The sequence below is a fragment of the Arctopsyche grandis genome, chromosome 2, assembly GCF_051622035.1.
Source record: "Arctopsyche grandis isolate Sample6627 chromosome 2, ASM5162203v2, whole genome shotgun sequence".
NCBI classification, from domain to species: Eukaryota; Metazoa; Arthropoda; class Insecta; order Trichoptera; family Hydropsychidae; genus Arctopsyche; species Arctopsyche grandis.
In genome coordinates, this window is record NC_135356.1 from 8,928,355 (window position 1) to 8,944,356 (window position 16,002).

The 16,002-nt window shown below is 34.8% G+C and overlaps 1 protein-coding gene across 1 annotated transcript; it reads right to left on the reverse strand.

The window, feature by feature from the left end:
* Positions 1-8,003: 8,003 nt before the first annotated feature.
* LOC143922252 (DNA (cytosine-5)-methyltransferase 1-like) lies at positions 8,004-15,154 on the reverse strand. The gene is made up of 7 exons (XM_077445477.1): positions 15,116-15,154; positions 14,903-15,025; positions 13,802-13,953; positions 9,904-12,592; positions 8,768-8,927; positions 8,514-8,695; positions 8,004-8,420 (listed from the first exon to the last, which is right to left on the reverse strand). Exons 1-7 carry the CDS (start codon positions 15,152-15,154, stop codon positions 8,340-8,342), a joined length of 3,426 nt encoding a protein of 1,141 aa, XP_077301603.1. The 3' UTR covers positions 8,004-8,339.
* Between the last annotated feature and the right edge of the window lie 848 nt (positions 15,155-16,002).

Genomic DNA, 16,002 nt, shown 5'->3' on the forward strand with positions numbered 1-16,002 from the left:
CCCGCGTTCATTGTTTGATTCAACTGGTACCGGCAAAACGATAAAAAGAGAACCCGTCGTATTTTTAATCAACAAGTTTCTGGAAAACAAAAATACAAAACATATCGTGACATCTATGCTAATTGAAGTGATGCGTAAATTTTCTAACAGACGGACAACAATCAAAATTTGTAAATTAATTCAGTGACATCTATTGTGAAAATTGATTATTTCTTGGAAAGCTCGTGTTCGAAAAATGGTAATTTTAAAAGTACTGTACATGGAAAACTACCAATGAAAACATTTTAATACACAGAATTAGCCAAATAAATAAATAAACAATTTAATAAAATCACAGTAAAAACAATTTTTTTCACTATTGCGTTTTTTTAATCTAAAATGAAAAGTAAAGATGAAAATAATCACTTTGGGCGATTAAATACTAATACAGAAGTACATAAGTAAGTGTTTCGTCATTCATCAATTAAAGTAGGTTGGTAGTTCTTAAATTAAATAATCACTAATATTTCTTGCCTCAAACAACCGTCAAAATAAACTGACCATTCAATTAAAATACGGACCGTTAATACTTGCCGCACTGTGATAAATAACGAGTGACCAGGATTTATATTTTATTTTATTTCTCCAAATATACTGAATATAGGGTATATTATAAGTATAATATCGCTATTCTGTGTGTATGTGTGTCTGTGTAAGATAACGCTCGCCGTACTATAATAGTCGTTTTGATTCGACATATGTACGTCACAGTTAAAACACTGCCAACAAAAAGTACGAATATAATACGAACATAATAACAGATCAACAAAAAACTTCTAGGAAAGTCTCTGAGCATTTAGCGCCATCTATTGAAAATTTATATAATTAATTAATTAATCAATTAATTTTTTTATTGGTGTTTTACATTGTTTACATGTAGGTAGGTAGGTAGTTTTTACCATTTTTTTTCATATTAAACAATTAAACATAAATATTAAATTAAATATATTTAAAAGGTATTTGAAAAAAGTTTCAACCGCGTGCGGATCGAACACAGAACCGAGACATTTCTTTTATTAAATAACTTAATATGCCAACACCCATGCGATGATATTTCATCGGGTACAACACTAGTAATGTGTATATTATAATATTTGTGATCAACACATCTAAATTATAAAGAACTAATGTTTTTACCCGGCTTCGCTCGGTATTTGTAATATAATCCGTTTAAACATGACTAATCTAATAGTAAACATTTTATTAAATTTATTTGAATAGTTTTATATATTTATTTATTTGAATAGTCACGAACAAACAAACATATATAGTAAGTCTCTTATAAAGATTGATATGTACGCCCCCGGCGTCTGCGCCCCCTTGGGGTTCCGTCCTTGGCGTCTGTGCCCCCGGGGGGGCGGAGCCCTAGGGCTTCGCCCTCGATACCTGCGCCCCCGGAAACTTCGAATCCTTTGAATCGGAAAAGAGCGAATTATTCGTTAGATGACGTCACGGATTTCTACGAACGAAGGATACATACATACATACATATATACAAAGTCTCTTTCCAAATTATATATTAGACTAGTGGTTTTACCCGACTTCGCTCGGTATTTGTAATAAAAACCGCTTAAACATGACTAATCTATGCAATAGTAAACATTTTATCAAATTTATTTGAATAGTTTTATTTTATAATAATTTATTTGAATACTAATTTGTTTTTTTTTATTAAATTGACTGTCACGAACAAACAAACATATATACTAAGTCTCTTTCGAATTTATATGTATACCAGAATCCGACGCCTTCGCCGCCGGGGACTTCGAATCCTTTGAATCGAAAAAAATCAAATCGGCGCCTATGATTCGAAAAGAAAATAAATCGAATCTGTTGTCTACGAACCAACCAACCAAGGTTACATATATGCAAAGTCTCTTTCGAAATTATATATTAGATACATTTTTAGGTTTTAAGCGAGGCGCTTATTCTCCATATAAAAATGCAAATTATTATCAATTATATTAAATTTCATTTGAACGTAATGTATGCACAATAATACCACACTTATAATCTGTCATCGGGTATTTCGCAAAGAATATTCAAACAATAATACTATTCAAACATGTGTCTGTACATACTACGATTGTGACGTGATTTTGAACAGTTATTTGATATTGTTTTTGTTGTTACAGTCGTGAAATATGTGGTGGGGAATAAAATACATCCAACGGTGAACCCAAAGCTCATTATGGAAACGATCGTACACGCCATGGAGCAATTGAGGCAATTTCAACAGACAATTGGACGCTCAGGATGAAAAGGCACCAACAAAGTAAAAAAGTTGTAAATGGAAAATATACATTATTCTACTTGTATGTGAGTGTGTGTGTATGTTATATGACGAATATATATGTACGTGCCAAGATAATCTGGCACTTGAAAACTCATGCAAACATTAGATAACTCTTAACTAAATTATAAGCTTTCACAAACAAAACGAAAATCAATACGCCGAAGGGGAAAATAGGATGGAGTCAATAAGGGAACGACGGCACAAGAACTGAACTTCCACTCAACATCTAATAATTTAACAGCTTCTATAATAATCGCACTTTCATCCCCCCTCCCTCTCCTCTTCCATCCGTTTTAATTATCATCCCTTTCCATCTTTCCCATGTTAATGTATTTTCTCACGATCACAAAACTTCATCTAGTATTTAGAATAGGTATTTGAGCTCTTTTTCCTATTATGCTGTACATTAACATTAGAATAATACAGTACTTTAATTACTAACAAGAATAAAATAAAATTGTAAAATAGAAAATGATCGGTAGATCAGTAGCTATTAATATGGATATAAGATGCATTGTGAAAATAATTTAGTAATAATAAAAATCATTTAAAAATCAAAATTTAATATTTACGAGTAGATATTTTAAAAAAGTTTATATATATTTATTTCTTTATTTATTTATGTACTAGCTGAACCCGCCACAATAACGCATGCCATTCCCGTTCCCGTTCCCGTTCTCGTTCTCGTTCCCGTTCCCATTTGTCGGAAAAATACAAACGGCGAACACATTTTAAATTATTCAATGTTTGTTTATTTTACCCTAACATCGCAGGTCGCGACGTGAAAACGTTTGAAAGTATTGCATTGCAATGCCACTCATTCCCGTTTTTCCCGTTTCCGTTCCCGTTTTTGCGCGAATTTTTTTACAGTAAGCTTCCCGGACATGCATACAACAAATCCTGAATGTTCCGTCGTAATCGGTTGAGTGGTTTAGGAGCCTATACGAGACAGACATACAGACACACATTGATTTATATATATATATATATATATATATATATATATATATATATATATATATATAATAACATATATATATATATATATATATATATATATATATATATATATATATATATATATAGATATATAGATAATAACATATATATATATATATATATATATATATATATATATATATATATATATATATATATATATATATATATATATATATATATATATAATAACGTTAGGCCGAGCGACGACAGGCAGACATCATTTCGAACGGGTGAACTTTTGTACTTATGTACCGAATACAATCATTACTCATAATGACTGAAATCAATACAATCATTACACAACATATTATCAAATCATTTCCAAAAACAACACATATATTCAAGCTCATGGACTTGTTGGCAAAATGCCGATCAGCGTTGGTCAGCATTCAAAGGATTAAATAATAAATAAAAAAAACATTTTGTATAAGATATGTATTTATTATTTAAAAATAGTTCAAGATTATTTAACGCTATTGTTACAAATTATGGTTCATACTATAGGTATATAAAATTATTGTCTCTTTTCATCATTGCAATTATTTTAACACAGCATTTATCGATGATTAAGGAGATACACACACTGGTAGTGTTCAGTCCAGAATGTATTGATATCGCTTAAGTACCGCCTTATAAGGGGTAGATCTCTCAGGACATCTTTGACGTCTAATTTGTTTACCTATTGTTATGGTCACGTACTTGGATATGTATTCCCACGACATTCGGTCTTGGTATCGGTCACTTCTGAGAATTCCACGGGAATGCGACTTTACTTATCTCTTATTTTAGTATACGTAACAATATTATTTAAGTCTAATTTTTAATTTAATTTTATACTTACATATCTTGATGCTGCAAATTTTCCATAAAAATGAAATAAAATAATATGTACACATTTAATGCGTCACAAGAAGCCCATTATCGATCTTTCCATCTACTAAATTGAACTGATTATTATTTGATTTTTGACTAATAACAAAATAATAAGAATAGTATAAAAAAATATATTTTAATAAGACTATTTATTACAGTATCGACGCTCCCATGGGTCCCCCGGAAGGATTACCCTTATTAGCAATGCATGCAACAAATTAATATCACTATGCCTGTGATATCGGGGAAAACACTCCGATGGGTATGGATAAATATACCGCTCTGAAAAAGAGTTGTTCGTCGAATTCAAAACGCATCAGCAAAGTGAAACTGCAACGGAACAGGACCAACGCTAGGGAACGCAACAGGATGCACCGGCTGAATGCAGCTCTAGATAAATTAAGAAGGTAAGCAAAGTTGAACACACAACACAATTTTCCACAAAACCTTTAATCAAATAACCATTTCAGATGCCTTCCGTTATGCCACGTACATATTAATCAAGGGCCTCAGCACACGGAAAAACTGTCGAAAATAGAAACCCTAAGACTGGCCAAGAACTATATAGCAACGCTCAGAACGGTTTTAGATCAAAATTCGTCCATGTTCATAGACAACTACGTGACAATTTTATCGGATGGTCTCAGGCAAACGACAACAGCTATGTTGGCTGTTGTTTGTAGTTGTAAAACGTGATAATCAATATGTAATATGGGTAGGAACTTTGTCGCCGTATAATAAAGTGTTCAAATCAAATCTGTATTCTTATTCATTCCACAATAACGCGTGAAATTTCCGTTCCCGTTCTCGTTCCCGTTCCACATTCCGTTCCGTTCCATATTTGTTGACGTTGGTCATGGCCACTTTAACGGCAAGCTCGCATCTATGGGCTTGGTATCTGAGTCCTTTTGTTCGTGTTCTTTTCCGGAGCAGGATGCAGATCATATTCTGTGGTCCTGTCCTGGGATGGAGGCTGAGAGGAGGGTTCTGCTGGACAGCGTCAGGGGCTCTCTCATTGGCCCCCATGGGGGATCTAATAATGAGTAAAGCATCGTTTAGAGCTTTCGAAAAGTTCGCGGAATGCTTTTTTCAAAATGTGTGTGTCTATATGTGTGTGTGTGTGTGTGTGTGTGTGTGTGCGTGCGTGTGTGTGTGCGTGCGTGCGTGCTTATGCACGCATAATCAAGCGTACATGTTTGTTTACTTGAGGTGTGCGTGCATTCGCACGGCACATTTCAGGTATTGTTTCCTAGCGCATACGCGCTTTATGTGTTCATGCGTTGTTGTTAATTTTGTACTTGGTTATGTACAGTATGGTTTTTTTATTAGAATTATTGTCACACTCGCGGCGTGATGCGTTGAAGGATAGCTTTACTTTCACGTCAGTAAAATCGTAATTACGAATATTATTATTAAGAGGTTTCTTCACAGTAATCTTCCCGGACATGCATACAATAAATCCTGAAAGTTCCATCGTAATCGGTTCAGTGGTTTAGGAGCCTATTCAAGACATAGATAATATTATCAGTTATCAAAAATTATTTTTAAAACTAAGGCAGATATAATAGAAAACTTCTATTATATGGCCTTATTTTATTTTATTTTTAACATATTAGCCACAGTTACAATACTCTAACACGTCACTGTGGTCAGTCACACAATTGCTCCCATGAGCAATTGTCGTTTAGGGCTTCGCCCCTCTGCGCCCCCATGAGCAATTGCCGTTTAGGTCTTCGCCCCCTTGCGCCCCTCTGCGCCCCCCTTAGCTAATGCCTTTTAGGGATTCGCCCCTCTGCGCCCCCATGAGCAATTGTCGTTTAGGGCTTCGCCCCTCTACGCCCCCATGAGCAATTGCCGTTAAGGGCTTCGCCCCTCTACGCCCCATGAGGCTGCGCCCCTCTGCGCCCCCTTCTGGGCCCTATGCGGCTGCGCCCCCTGTGGCGCCCCTGGCGGGGCCCCATGATACTACACCCCTTGAACCCCCGCGGGGACTTTGAATCCATTGAATCGAAAAAAAAATAAATCGAATCATTTGTTCGATGACGGCTGCGCCCCATGAGGCTGCGCCTCCTTCGGGGCCCCATAAGGCTACTCCCCCTTTGGGGCCCCATAAGGCTGCGCCCCCTTCGGGGCCCCATGGCTGCACCCCTTGCGCCCCCGCGGGGACTTCGAATCCATTAAATCGAAAAAAATCGAATCAGCGCCTATGAATCGAAAAAAAAATAAACCGAATAATGTGTTCGTTGACGTCACCGATCTACGGACGACGAACGAACCAAAGATACATACATACATATATACATACAAAGTCTCTTTCCAAATTATATATTAGATGTACATAAACTTATTTCATTTCGTATTTAAAAAAATATATTAAGGGGCCCTTGCGTAATATTTGCATCAGGGCCCAAAATTTCTAGCTAAATTTCTAAGGTAGACCGCATACTAAAGTAGCACCTGTACAAGTTACGAAAAAGTTTTAACGTTTAATTCGAATACTTTAAGGTTACTTACCTTGAAATTGAAGGTGAGACCTTAGTCTCACCTTCAATTCGCCTCAATTATCTGGTCACCTTTTACATATCCCATATTAATTGTATTGAAAAAGTCCAACTAAAATTTATCAAATCCTTACGCTACCGTTTTCCTATCTACGCCCATACTACTGTTCCCGATATTTTAAAACTCGTATACTTCGTATACCCGTATATTTTGTCAGGCGACGACTCACTGATGCTACATTCCTTTTTAAGCTCCGAAATGGTTTCCTTGATTGTCCCGATTTACTGTGTAAGGTAGGTTTCAGGATCCCAGTGAAGTACATATACTAGAGACGTTGCACTCATTTCACTTAATCCTTTCAAAACCAATTCCCTAAAATATTCCTATCTACAGCGTGTTTATCGTATGTTTAACGGGGAGCTGAACAACGTTGTCCTATTCGATATTTCCTTGCATCAATTCAGGACTGCCATCGGGAGAGTTTTGATTGATTGATCCATTTCTATATCTATTATATAATCTTTATCCAATATTATATCACTTTATGTTTAGCTATGCACTGTTCTATTTAGTCATATTTGAATTTTTATTCTTTTCTTTTCCATTGGTTTCCGTGTACCATTTTATGTAATTTGTAAAAATCTATAATTGGGCTCAGATGTTATTTTGTTACATTTATTATTTATTTTTATGCCTTTCTACATCTGTTGTTTATTGATCTTTCAATAAATAAATAAATACTTTTAATATCTTTATCACATATCTTACCGATACTGTAAAAGTAGACTCGGCGATAGCTCTTATGTCTCGTAAATTTTCATTGATCATGCGTTTGAAAGAGATTCTCTTTATATTTTACTATAAGAAGTCACTTATGACATAAATTGGTTGGTTATTTATACCATTTTATTCGTGACAATACAAAGTTAATATAAATTTCAATATAAAATCAACAAATAGCCCCAAGTTGTTTTATAAAGAACATGTTTGTACATATTTTGATTTAATTCATTCCAAATTAACTTTAGGCGTTGAAATACCCAATATTACAGTATTAAATGTTAGTGTTCGTTAACAACCAGCTTAAATTGTTTCATTTTTTGATTTGTTTTTGTATAAAATCAATGTTCCAATTGTGGATATAATTGGATATAATCCAATTGTACATATTGTAAATAGAACTAGAATTAAACTAAAATAGACAAATATTGAAAAAATGACAGCTGAAAAATTATAAATGTATGTGTATATGTACATAAATAGGTCTATGAAATAATACAATATTTTTATTATAAGATTTAATTCAAATTAAACAGTAGCATAGTAACATTTACATACATGTATCGATGGATATATTTATAAAAAAATTTATAATTAATACACATGCAAAAAATATCATATAGATCTATAATTTAAAAAAACGTTATAGCAAAAAATTTAAAAACATAATACTGCTTGTATGAGTATGTATTCATACTACAACAGAATACTTCTATATTAAATACATATTACATTTTAAAACATACATAAGTAGCAGATATATCTAACATTAAAAAATAAGCAGAAAGTATTAAAAGTACTAATAATATGAAAAAACATTTGTAGGAAAAACAGCAAATAAGCCAAATTAATCATCGGACTCTTTCATACCCTTCAATATTTCATGACTAATAGCACGACCTAATGCAGGAGGGACTGCATTTCCAACCTGCAACGAAAACAAGTACGAATATAAAAATACATAATGCTTAAATTCATCAAATGAATTTTAGAAAAATGCCAATTGAAAAACGTCATTCACCTGAGCATATTTTTTGGTCGAGCTGCCGACCAAAACAAAATCATCTGGAATGCCCTGCGATCGGGCACACTCTCTGATGGATAAAACTCTATTCTGTGAGGGATGAATCACCGAACCTTGTTTTCCGAGAGGATTCGGCTCCGTTAATGTCGTATTGAATTGACCATCCCAACTTAGACGACCTGAAACACAGCAAAAAATTCAAAGATGAAATGGCACAACGCTAAAACATGATTATTTATTACAGCGCTTACCAAGAACTCCGACCCAATTACTATGTTTATCAGCAGAGTGTGGAAGAAACCATGGTATTAGGGAGTCGCATTGAGGTTCCGCTGAGCACTTCGAACCACGAATACACTTGCAGACTCCTCGCATCACTCCGTTCTTGTCTGGATACTCATAATTAAGAGGCTGTGAAAATTACATACATTTTTTTTATATTATATTATATACATAATTCTTATCTGTGTAATCGTCTTAATAATTAACTTATAATTATTTATTTAAATTTGGACCATTGTGGCATTACAGGAATCCCTAATACGCCACAATGGTCGAAAATATTAAACCCCTATCTCGAAAAAAAAATTTAATGCATCATGTTCTTTATGAAAATCAGTGATTCTCAAAATAAGTAAAAATTACAAGCTTGAGAAACACCGGTTCTTTAAAATTCTAAAATATATACAGATCAAACTATTCTCAAGAATTCACTGGTCCATGATTTACAAAGAATAACAAAAAATATAGTTTTATTCATAATCTATCTTAACCCTTTGAATGCTGAATTTGAAGTCCACGGAACTGAAAAACGCCCATGGGCGTTGTTTTTATAGTATGTAAAAAATAAACAAGAATACTACCCACTGAACCTTTCCAGGATGTATTGAAAAAAAAATGCATTGAACATGGTTCGTGTAATCCATGTCAATGTTTATAAAGACTGGTTTACACCGGATTTTTGAATTTATAACCGTATCAGAATGCTGAGTATCTTTGCATGTAGACTGTGAGCATTACATTTCAACAACAATGAAAAAAATCGAACTAGTTTTGGAAAAATACTTCTTTGGTTTATTTAATATTGTTGCAAGATATATTAGAGAGTCTAAACACACCGTTTACAAAACTCGAAATCCTCGGCGGTAGCTATCTAGGTTAGTGTGACCTAAGGTTTGTTTGTATTACATAGCTACAATTTTTATACATGCTTTCTATTGGATTTCTAAATAATTCTAGTTGGAAATGTTGGCGAAATTTTCAGCATGGTGGGCTTTCAACAGAAAAGACGTCAGCACTCAAAGAGTTAACGATTTCAAAGTTTGTGTCGAGGTATGGAGCATAACTCAAGCTGTTAATAATAATTAGTTAAACTGTCCATATTTACCACTAATTTGTCTCCACTTGGTAGTGTTAATGGCACATTTGGCAAATCTCGCCAGTCTGCTCCTGGTGTGAACGGTACTCTGCTAACCCTGGCATAGTTTATTTCATTCAATCTCTTGCAGCAGTGTTCAGAGACCAGGGGCGACGTTCTACTCCTCATCTGCCTTTGAAATTCACATTTTGGCCCATCATATTCGTACGGTATATAAAAGTTATGCGATCCATTGTCTATCGTCCATAAATCGCTTATAGCATCTCGGATGGTACACGTTCGCTTCGGTGCCAAAGTGCACTGTTCAGCAGGGCCTGTCTTCAAATTGTTCAGAGTCACAGTCAGTGCCATTTTATGGTTGAACGAATGTGTGGGTCTCGGTGCTTCGGTGAGTTTATAACCGGGAGCTGACGCCACAATGAACAAGCGTCTCCGAGCTTGGGGTACGCCGAAGTTCGCCGCCTGAAGAACATAATATCCACACTGATAGCCGCATTGCAGCAGCATCGACAAAATGGTTCTCATCACCAGACCGTTTTCGTAAATAGCCAAATTGGCAACATTCTCAAGGATGAAATACTTTGGCCGGTATATGTCGAAAAACGACAACGAGCTGAAAATCAAACTATTGTTTATAATAGACTGTTCGCCGTCACTGAAACGGTTCATCGATGAGAAGCCTTGGCATGGTGGACTGCACATGAGGAGGTCTACTTCACCATGAAGCGGCAACGGCTCGCCCAACACATTGCCACCTTTCAAAATTGCCGACAGCACCACATTCACATCCTCAGTATAGACTTCACATTCGGGGAAATTCATTTTATATGCCAACGAGGTGGGTACGTCATTTTCAATACACCATTTGATGTCTACAGCCCCTGACAAAGACATACCGTATGCGAACCCCCCGCATCCTCCAAACAAATCAAAGCCACACAGCTTTTCCACTGGCTCGCTGTGCGAAGACGTTGAACAATGGTGTGATCCAATTCTGCGTATTTTATCCGGAACAACTTTTTCGAGTTTTTTAGTTATCAAATTATAAATGCCGTTTATGTAAAAACGATCCGTTCCTTCGTTGCACCATTTGGATAGAGTTGTGTTTTCCGGAATGTTGGAACGGTAAATAAGATCCACCGGTCGGATGAGATTTTTGGCGCCGATGATTTCTGTCCGATCTGTCCAGTAAACGGAACCGAGATCCTCAGTGTAAGATTCATCCATTTTTGTATCTTCGGGTCGAATTAGTAAATTGACAACCAATTTTACGTTTTCAGGGTCGTCGACAGAGTTATTATTCACTAATATATATGATATATATCCAATTTGATATGGCTTGGGCGATTCACCCCCGTAGTCAGGCGAGTTTGCCTTCCGATACATTTCAGTGAATATTGATCCATCAACATTGATCTTGGAAGGCACAGAACATTTCGCTTCGTTGAAAATATTGTCATTCGTTATAAATACTGCTACCCCTTCATTATATTTGAAACCGTTTATAAAGAGTGAGGACATTTGATAAAATTTTGTTTCGTTGCGGTCTGACACCATTTCGAATCTAGGAATTTCTGATATGAGCTTTTCCTTCGTTATGCTACAAGATGAACAGTAATTCAGTGCGTTATCAACATTTGGAGGATCTGCAGGTATATCTGTGAAACGACCTGAACTCTGGCAATACACTTTGCTGTAATAAATGTTTTTGATATCTGAGTACAACATGTGATCGATTTCTGTGCTGGGAATTTTATATGTCTTAGACACATCCCGCCGGTCTACGTGTATTTTGGCAAGAATATTCGACACAGGTTCATCGCAGCATTCGCTACATAAAAATATCTCATTACAGTCGGCAACACTTCCTAACACTGTATAGCAGCCTTCAATAAAAACCTGACCATGAAACATTCCACAACTGTCATCGGATTCTTTCCACACATAGCTCAATTTAACAATAGTGGTCTGAGACTGATTTCCCTTGATTTTGGCGAGCACAAAATCGCCTCCTCCTAGTGTAATGGCACCGAAGCTGATTTTCGAGTAACACTGTTTACCCGAGATAGTTAGGGGATTACCCAAAAACTGCAGAGACTCAAATTCATGCCTTATCTCGAAATAATTTTTGTAACCTTCTTGTTTAAAGAGAGTGGGACAGTTTTTATCGTAGCACTCCCATTTTTTGGGGTATTCACACTGTTCGCCTTTCAAGCACTTGCGGCATCTTTCACATTTTTTCTGCGTGACATTTGGACATAGTTCCAACTTGCGATATTTATACTGACTTATTGGATCGTTGATTTCGGAAACGATTTTGCTCACTAAAGGTGTGAACGGACTGTGAATTTCGACACATTCCTCGACGAATTTTTCCGCTGCCGTCCGTAGGCAAGGCAATTGCCTCATTTTCCATCTTAGATCGGGCTCCAAATTTTGCACCCAACGAAAAATGTCGCTACAAATATAAGGTATGCAACTAGATTTCAGGATGCTCTCGTTGGAATTCCGCGCGATTAATATTTTCAGACTTATCCGAGTGGTTTGATAAGCGTTGAGATACTTAATACAACCCGCTGAGACAGTGCATTTGGTAACTGCTTCGAAATATAAAGATTTATATTTGCGGGACGGTTTAGTCACGTATGTAAAATTTTTCGATGTTACAACTATTTTTTTCTCTTCGATGTTGACAGACCTTAAATTTTTTCAAGCACATTTATTACTACAAAACTTTATATTTATATTAAAAAATATATATTTTTATTTTGCTACCAATTCTGTTACACTCAAAATCAGTGTAGCAGACTTTATCACGTCAAACATTTATACATATGTACTATTTTAAAGTCGTCCTGGGAAAAGTTATTATTTCCAGTGACGTCTATTGTCTTTTGTAGTGGAGGGAATGGAAAATGGGATTAAAACACGACCGTAGCCAGGGGAGGCTATGGGGGCGCCAGCCTCGCTAATTTAAAAAATCATATATATAATATCGCTATTCTGTGTGTCTGTCTGTCTGAGATAACGCTCACCGTACTATAATAGTCGTTTCGATTCGACATACATATGTATATCACGGCTAAACCACTGCCAACAAAACGTATACGAATATAATAACAAAAGAAAAAATGTATACTGTTTGCTACCAATGTTTACTCTAGGAAAATAGACGGCGCTAAGTCTCGGAGCATCTATTGAAAATGTATTTAATTACTTAGTTGATTAATTTTTCTATTGGTGTTTTATATTGTTTATATTTATTGTAGGTAAGAAATTTTTACCATTTTTTTTTCATATTAAACAATTAAATGTAAATATTAAATTAAATATATTTAAAAGGTATTTGAAATAAAATCCGATCGCTTGCGGATCGAACGTTTATTTAAATTTTTTTTATTTAATAACTCAATATGTCAACACCCATGCGATGATATTTCGTCGGGTACAACACTACAGTTTTTACACTTCAAATTCGTCATTTGACAAATCAAATTCGTCATTTGACAAATCAAATTCGTCGTTTCACAAATCGAATTCGTCGTTTTACGAATCAAATTCGTCATTTTACAAATCAAATTCGTCATGTTGCAAATCAAATTAAACACGACGTAAAACGACGAATTTTATTTGTAAAATGACGAATTCGAAGTGTAAAAACTGTAGAAATATATAATTATGAGAATTATGACTTAGTCGCAGTGTATGAATGTTTCATTAGTTTCCAAATATAAAATATTGCTCTAGCTATTAACATAGCAAAGTTGTTATCTATTAAACGCCCGGGGTGGGGGGGGTGGTCCTGGATTTCACCCAGCCCTAAAAAAAATTGTGGCTATGGCCGTAGTATGTAGGATATTTGGTGGTACCGATTTACAAAAATTATAAAAGAAATAAAAAAAAATACCAATCGATTACTGGTCCCAAATTTTCTGCAAATACGCCATCTGATAATTGACCACGCATATATAGTAGAGGTACTTTAGCAAAAGAAATGTAGAGCGGATAAAAACACTTATTTTCGCCGTAAACTTCAAAAGATGAAATAATTATAGTCGACTGCTTTGAGAATTTTACTGAAATGAAAAATATAACAAACTGTATGAAATAATAATGGGTCTGGTTCACTGAAAGGAAAGTCGAAAGATGGAAAAAATTAAAATCGATTCGTTGACTCTAATTTTAATTTTTTCCATCTTTCGACATTCCATTAAGTCACTTTCCTTTCAGTAACAGCCACCGAATAATAAAAATGGTTCGGAGACGAGATATGACTTTTCTTATAGATCTATCCCCATTAAACACGAATCTGGTAATAGAAAATATTGATTGGCTCGAGATTCAGAGATATATGTGTTTTTTCAATCGCGCGATTTTTCTATATCTTGGTGTTGTTCGGTCGATGTCTCAAAATCTGTCAATTTCCTGTTCAAAATGAATATTGAAACCTATAGTCGAGTATTTTATCTTCCATTTGTAGTACTTTTTAGCTTTCAAATCTCTCTAAGTAGTCATCCAGTTCAAATCAAAAGTCAAAAGTACGTATTTTCACTTGGGATTTTTTCCCACTGTTATTACTATTTTATATTGATTATTTTCTATTGAAACATGTTTATTGAGATAGTGTTCTGACCACACTATTTTTTTTTTTCGTTTGGACCTAACACCAAGATATAGAAAAATCGCGCGATTTAAAAAACACATCTCTGAATTTCGAGCCAAACATTTTTTAATACCAGATTCGTGTTTACTGGGCATAGATCTATAAGAAAAGTCATATCTCGTCTCTGAACCAAAAAAAGTCGTCATTTGTCGAACAGTGTAATTGCATTGTAGTAATAAAATATAATTTTAATTCTCATGCAATTACACTACTCTAAAATGCATGCCACATCAGCAGGTAAACATAGAGATTTAATTCTCATGTAAATCTCACCTCAAAATATATGTATTATGTATGTATGTATGTATGTATGTGTAGAGATAAAACATAAAATTCTGTCCAGACCCTAGGACATGGTCGAGTTTGGTTCGCCATCCTGTGAGTTGAGACCGATTTGCTTATGTTGGTGGCTGCCGCTTTACTCCTTTTAGTCGTTTCACTCCAACCACCACCCCTTAATCCAATTAACTCATTTGAAAATTCCATACATTTCATTTTTTTTTATGTTGCTCCTTATACATACATATACAACTCCAATTGCTTCAGTTATCAAGATACCTGAATTCGTTTGAATTTAGCGTCCAGTTTATTAACCATGTGTTAATTACACTGAGCAACAAAATATCACGTTTTTAAGTTACCAGAGCAGAGACTAACCAATCTTTACTAAGTTTGACCCACTGAATTCGAATATAGTAATGATTTTTGTTGTTTGGGTCTCCTTTACGAGATATGAGCGTTTAAAAAAATGCGCACTTTGTACAGATTTTTGGCTTTTGCGGTCTTTAATTCAAAATCTAGTATTGCTGTGCTCAGTGATTATTGGAATCAATAGTCCAATCCATCAATAGTCGATGATTTTTCTAATGATTGTGCTCCAACGCTTCTAGTGTACGCTCCCGGAAACTGAACGAAAGTCTTTCTTAGCAATTACCGCTCGAGTTAGTACGTTTTAATAAAAATAAAAAACATGGAGATAGAAAACCAATCCTCATGAAGTGGTGAAATAAAAAAACTGACCAAACAAATGCAAAATAGCAGAGAAAAAATTCGTAAAAAAAAATATTTTTGACTTTTAAAATTCGCTAAAAAATTAATTATGAGTATTTTAAAACAGTAAAAAATCACAATCAATAGAAAAGATATCTGACTATTGATTCCAATACTCACTTTGAGCACAGCAATACTAGATTTTGAATTAAAGACTGCAAAAGCCAAAAAACTGTAAAAATTACGCATTTTTTTAAACCCTCATATCTCGTAAAGGAGACCCAAACAACAAAAATCATTATCATATTCGAATTCAGTGGGTCAAACTTAGTAATGATTAGTTAGTCTCTAACCAATTTATTTATTATTATGTTATTAGACTGATGCTGCCACAATTATTAGAATGATGCACCAAAAGAATTCGTAAACTTCGCTCAATCTTACCCAAGACTCTC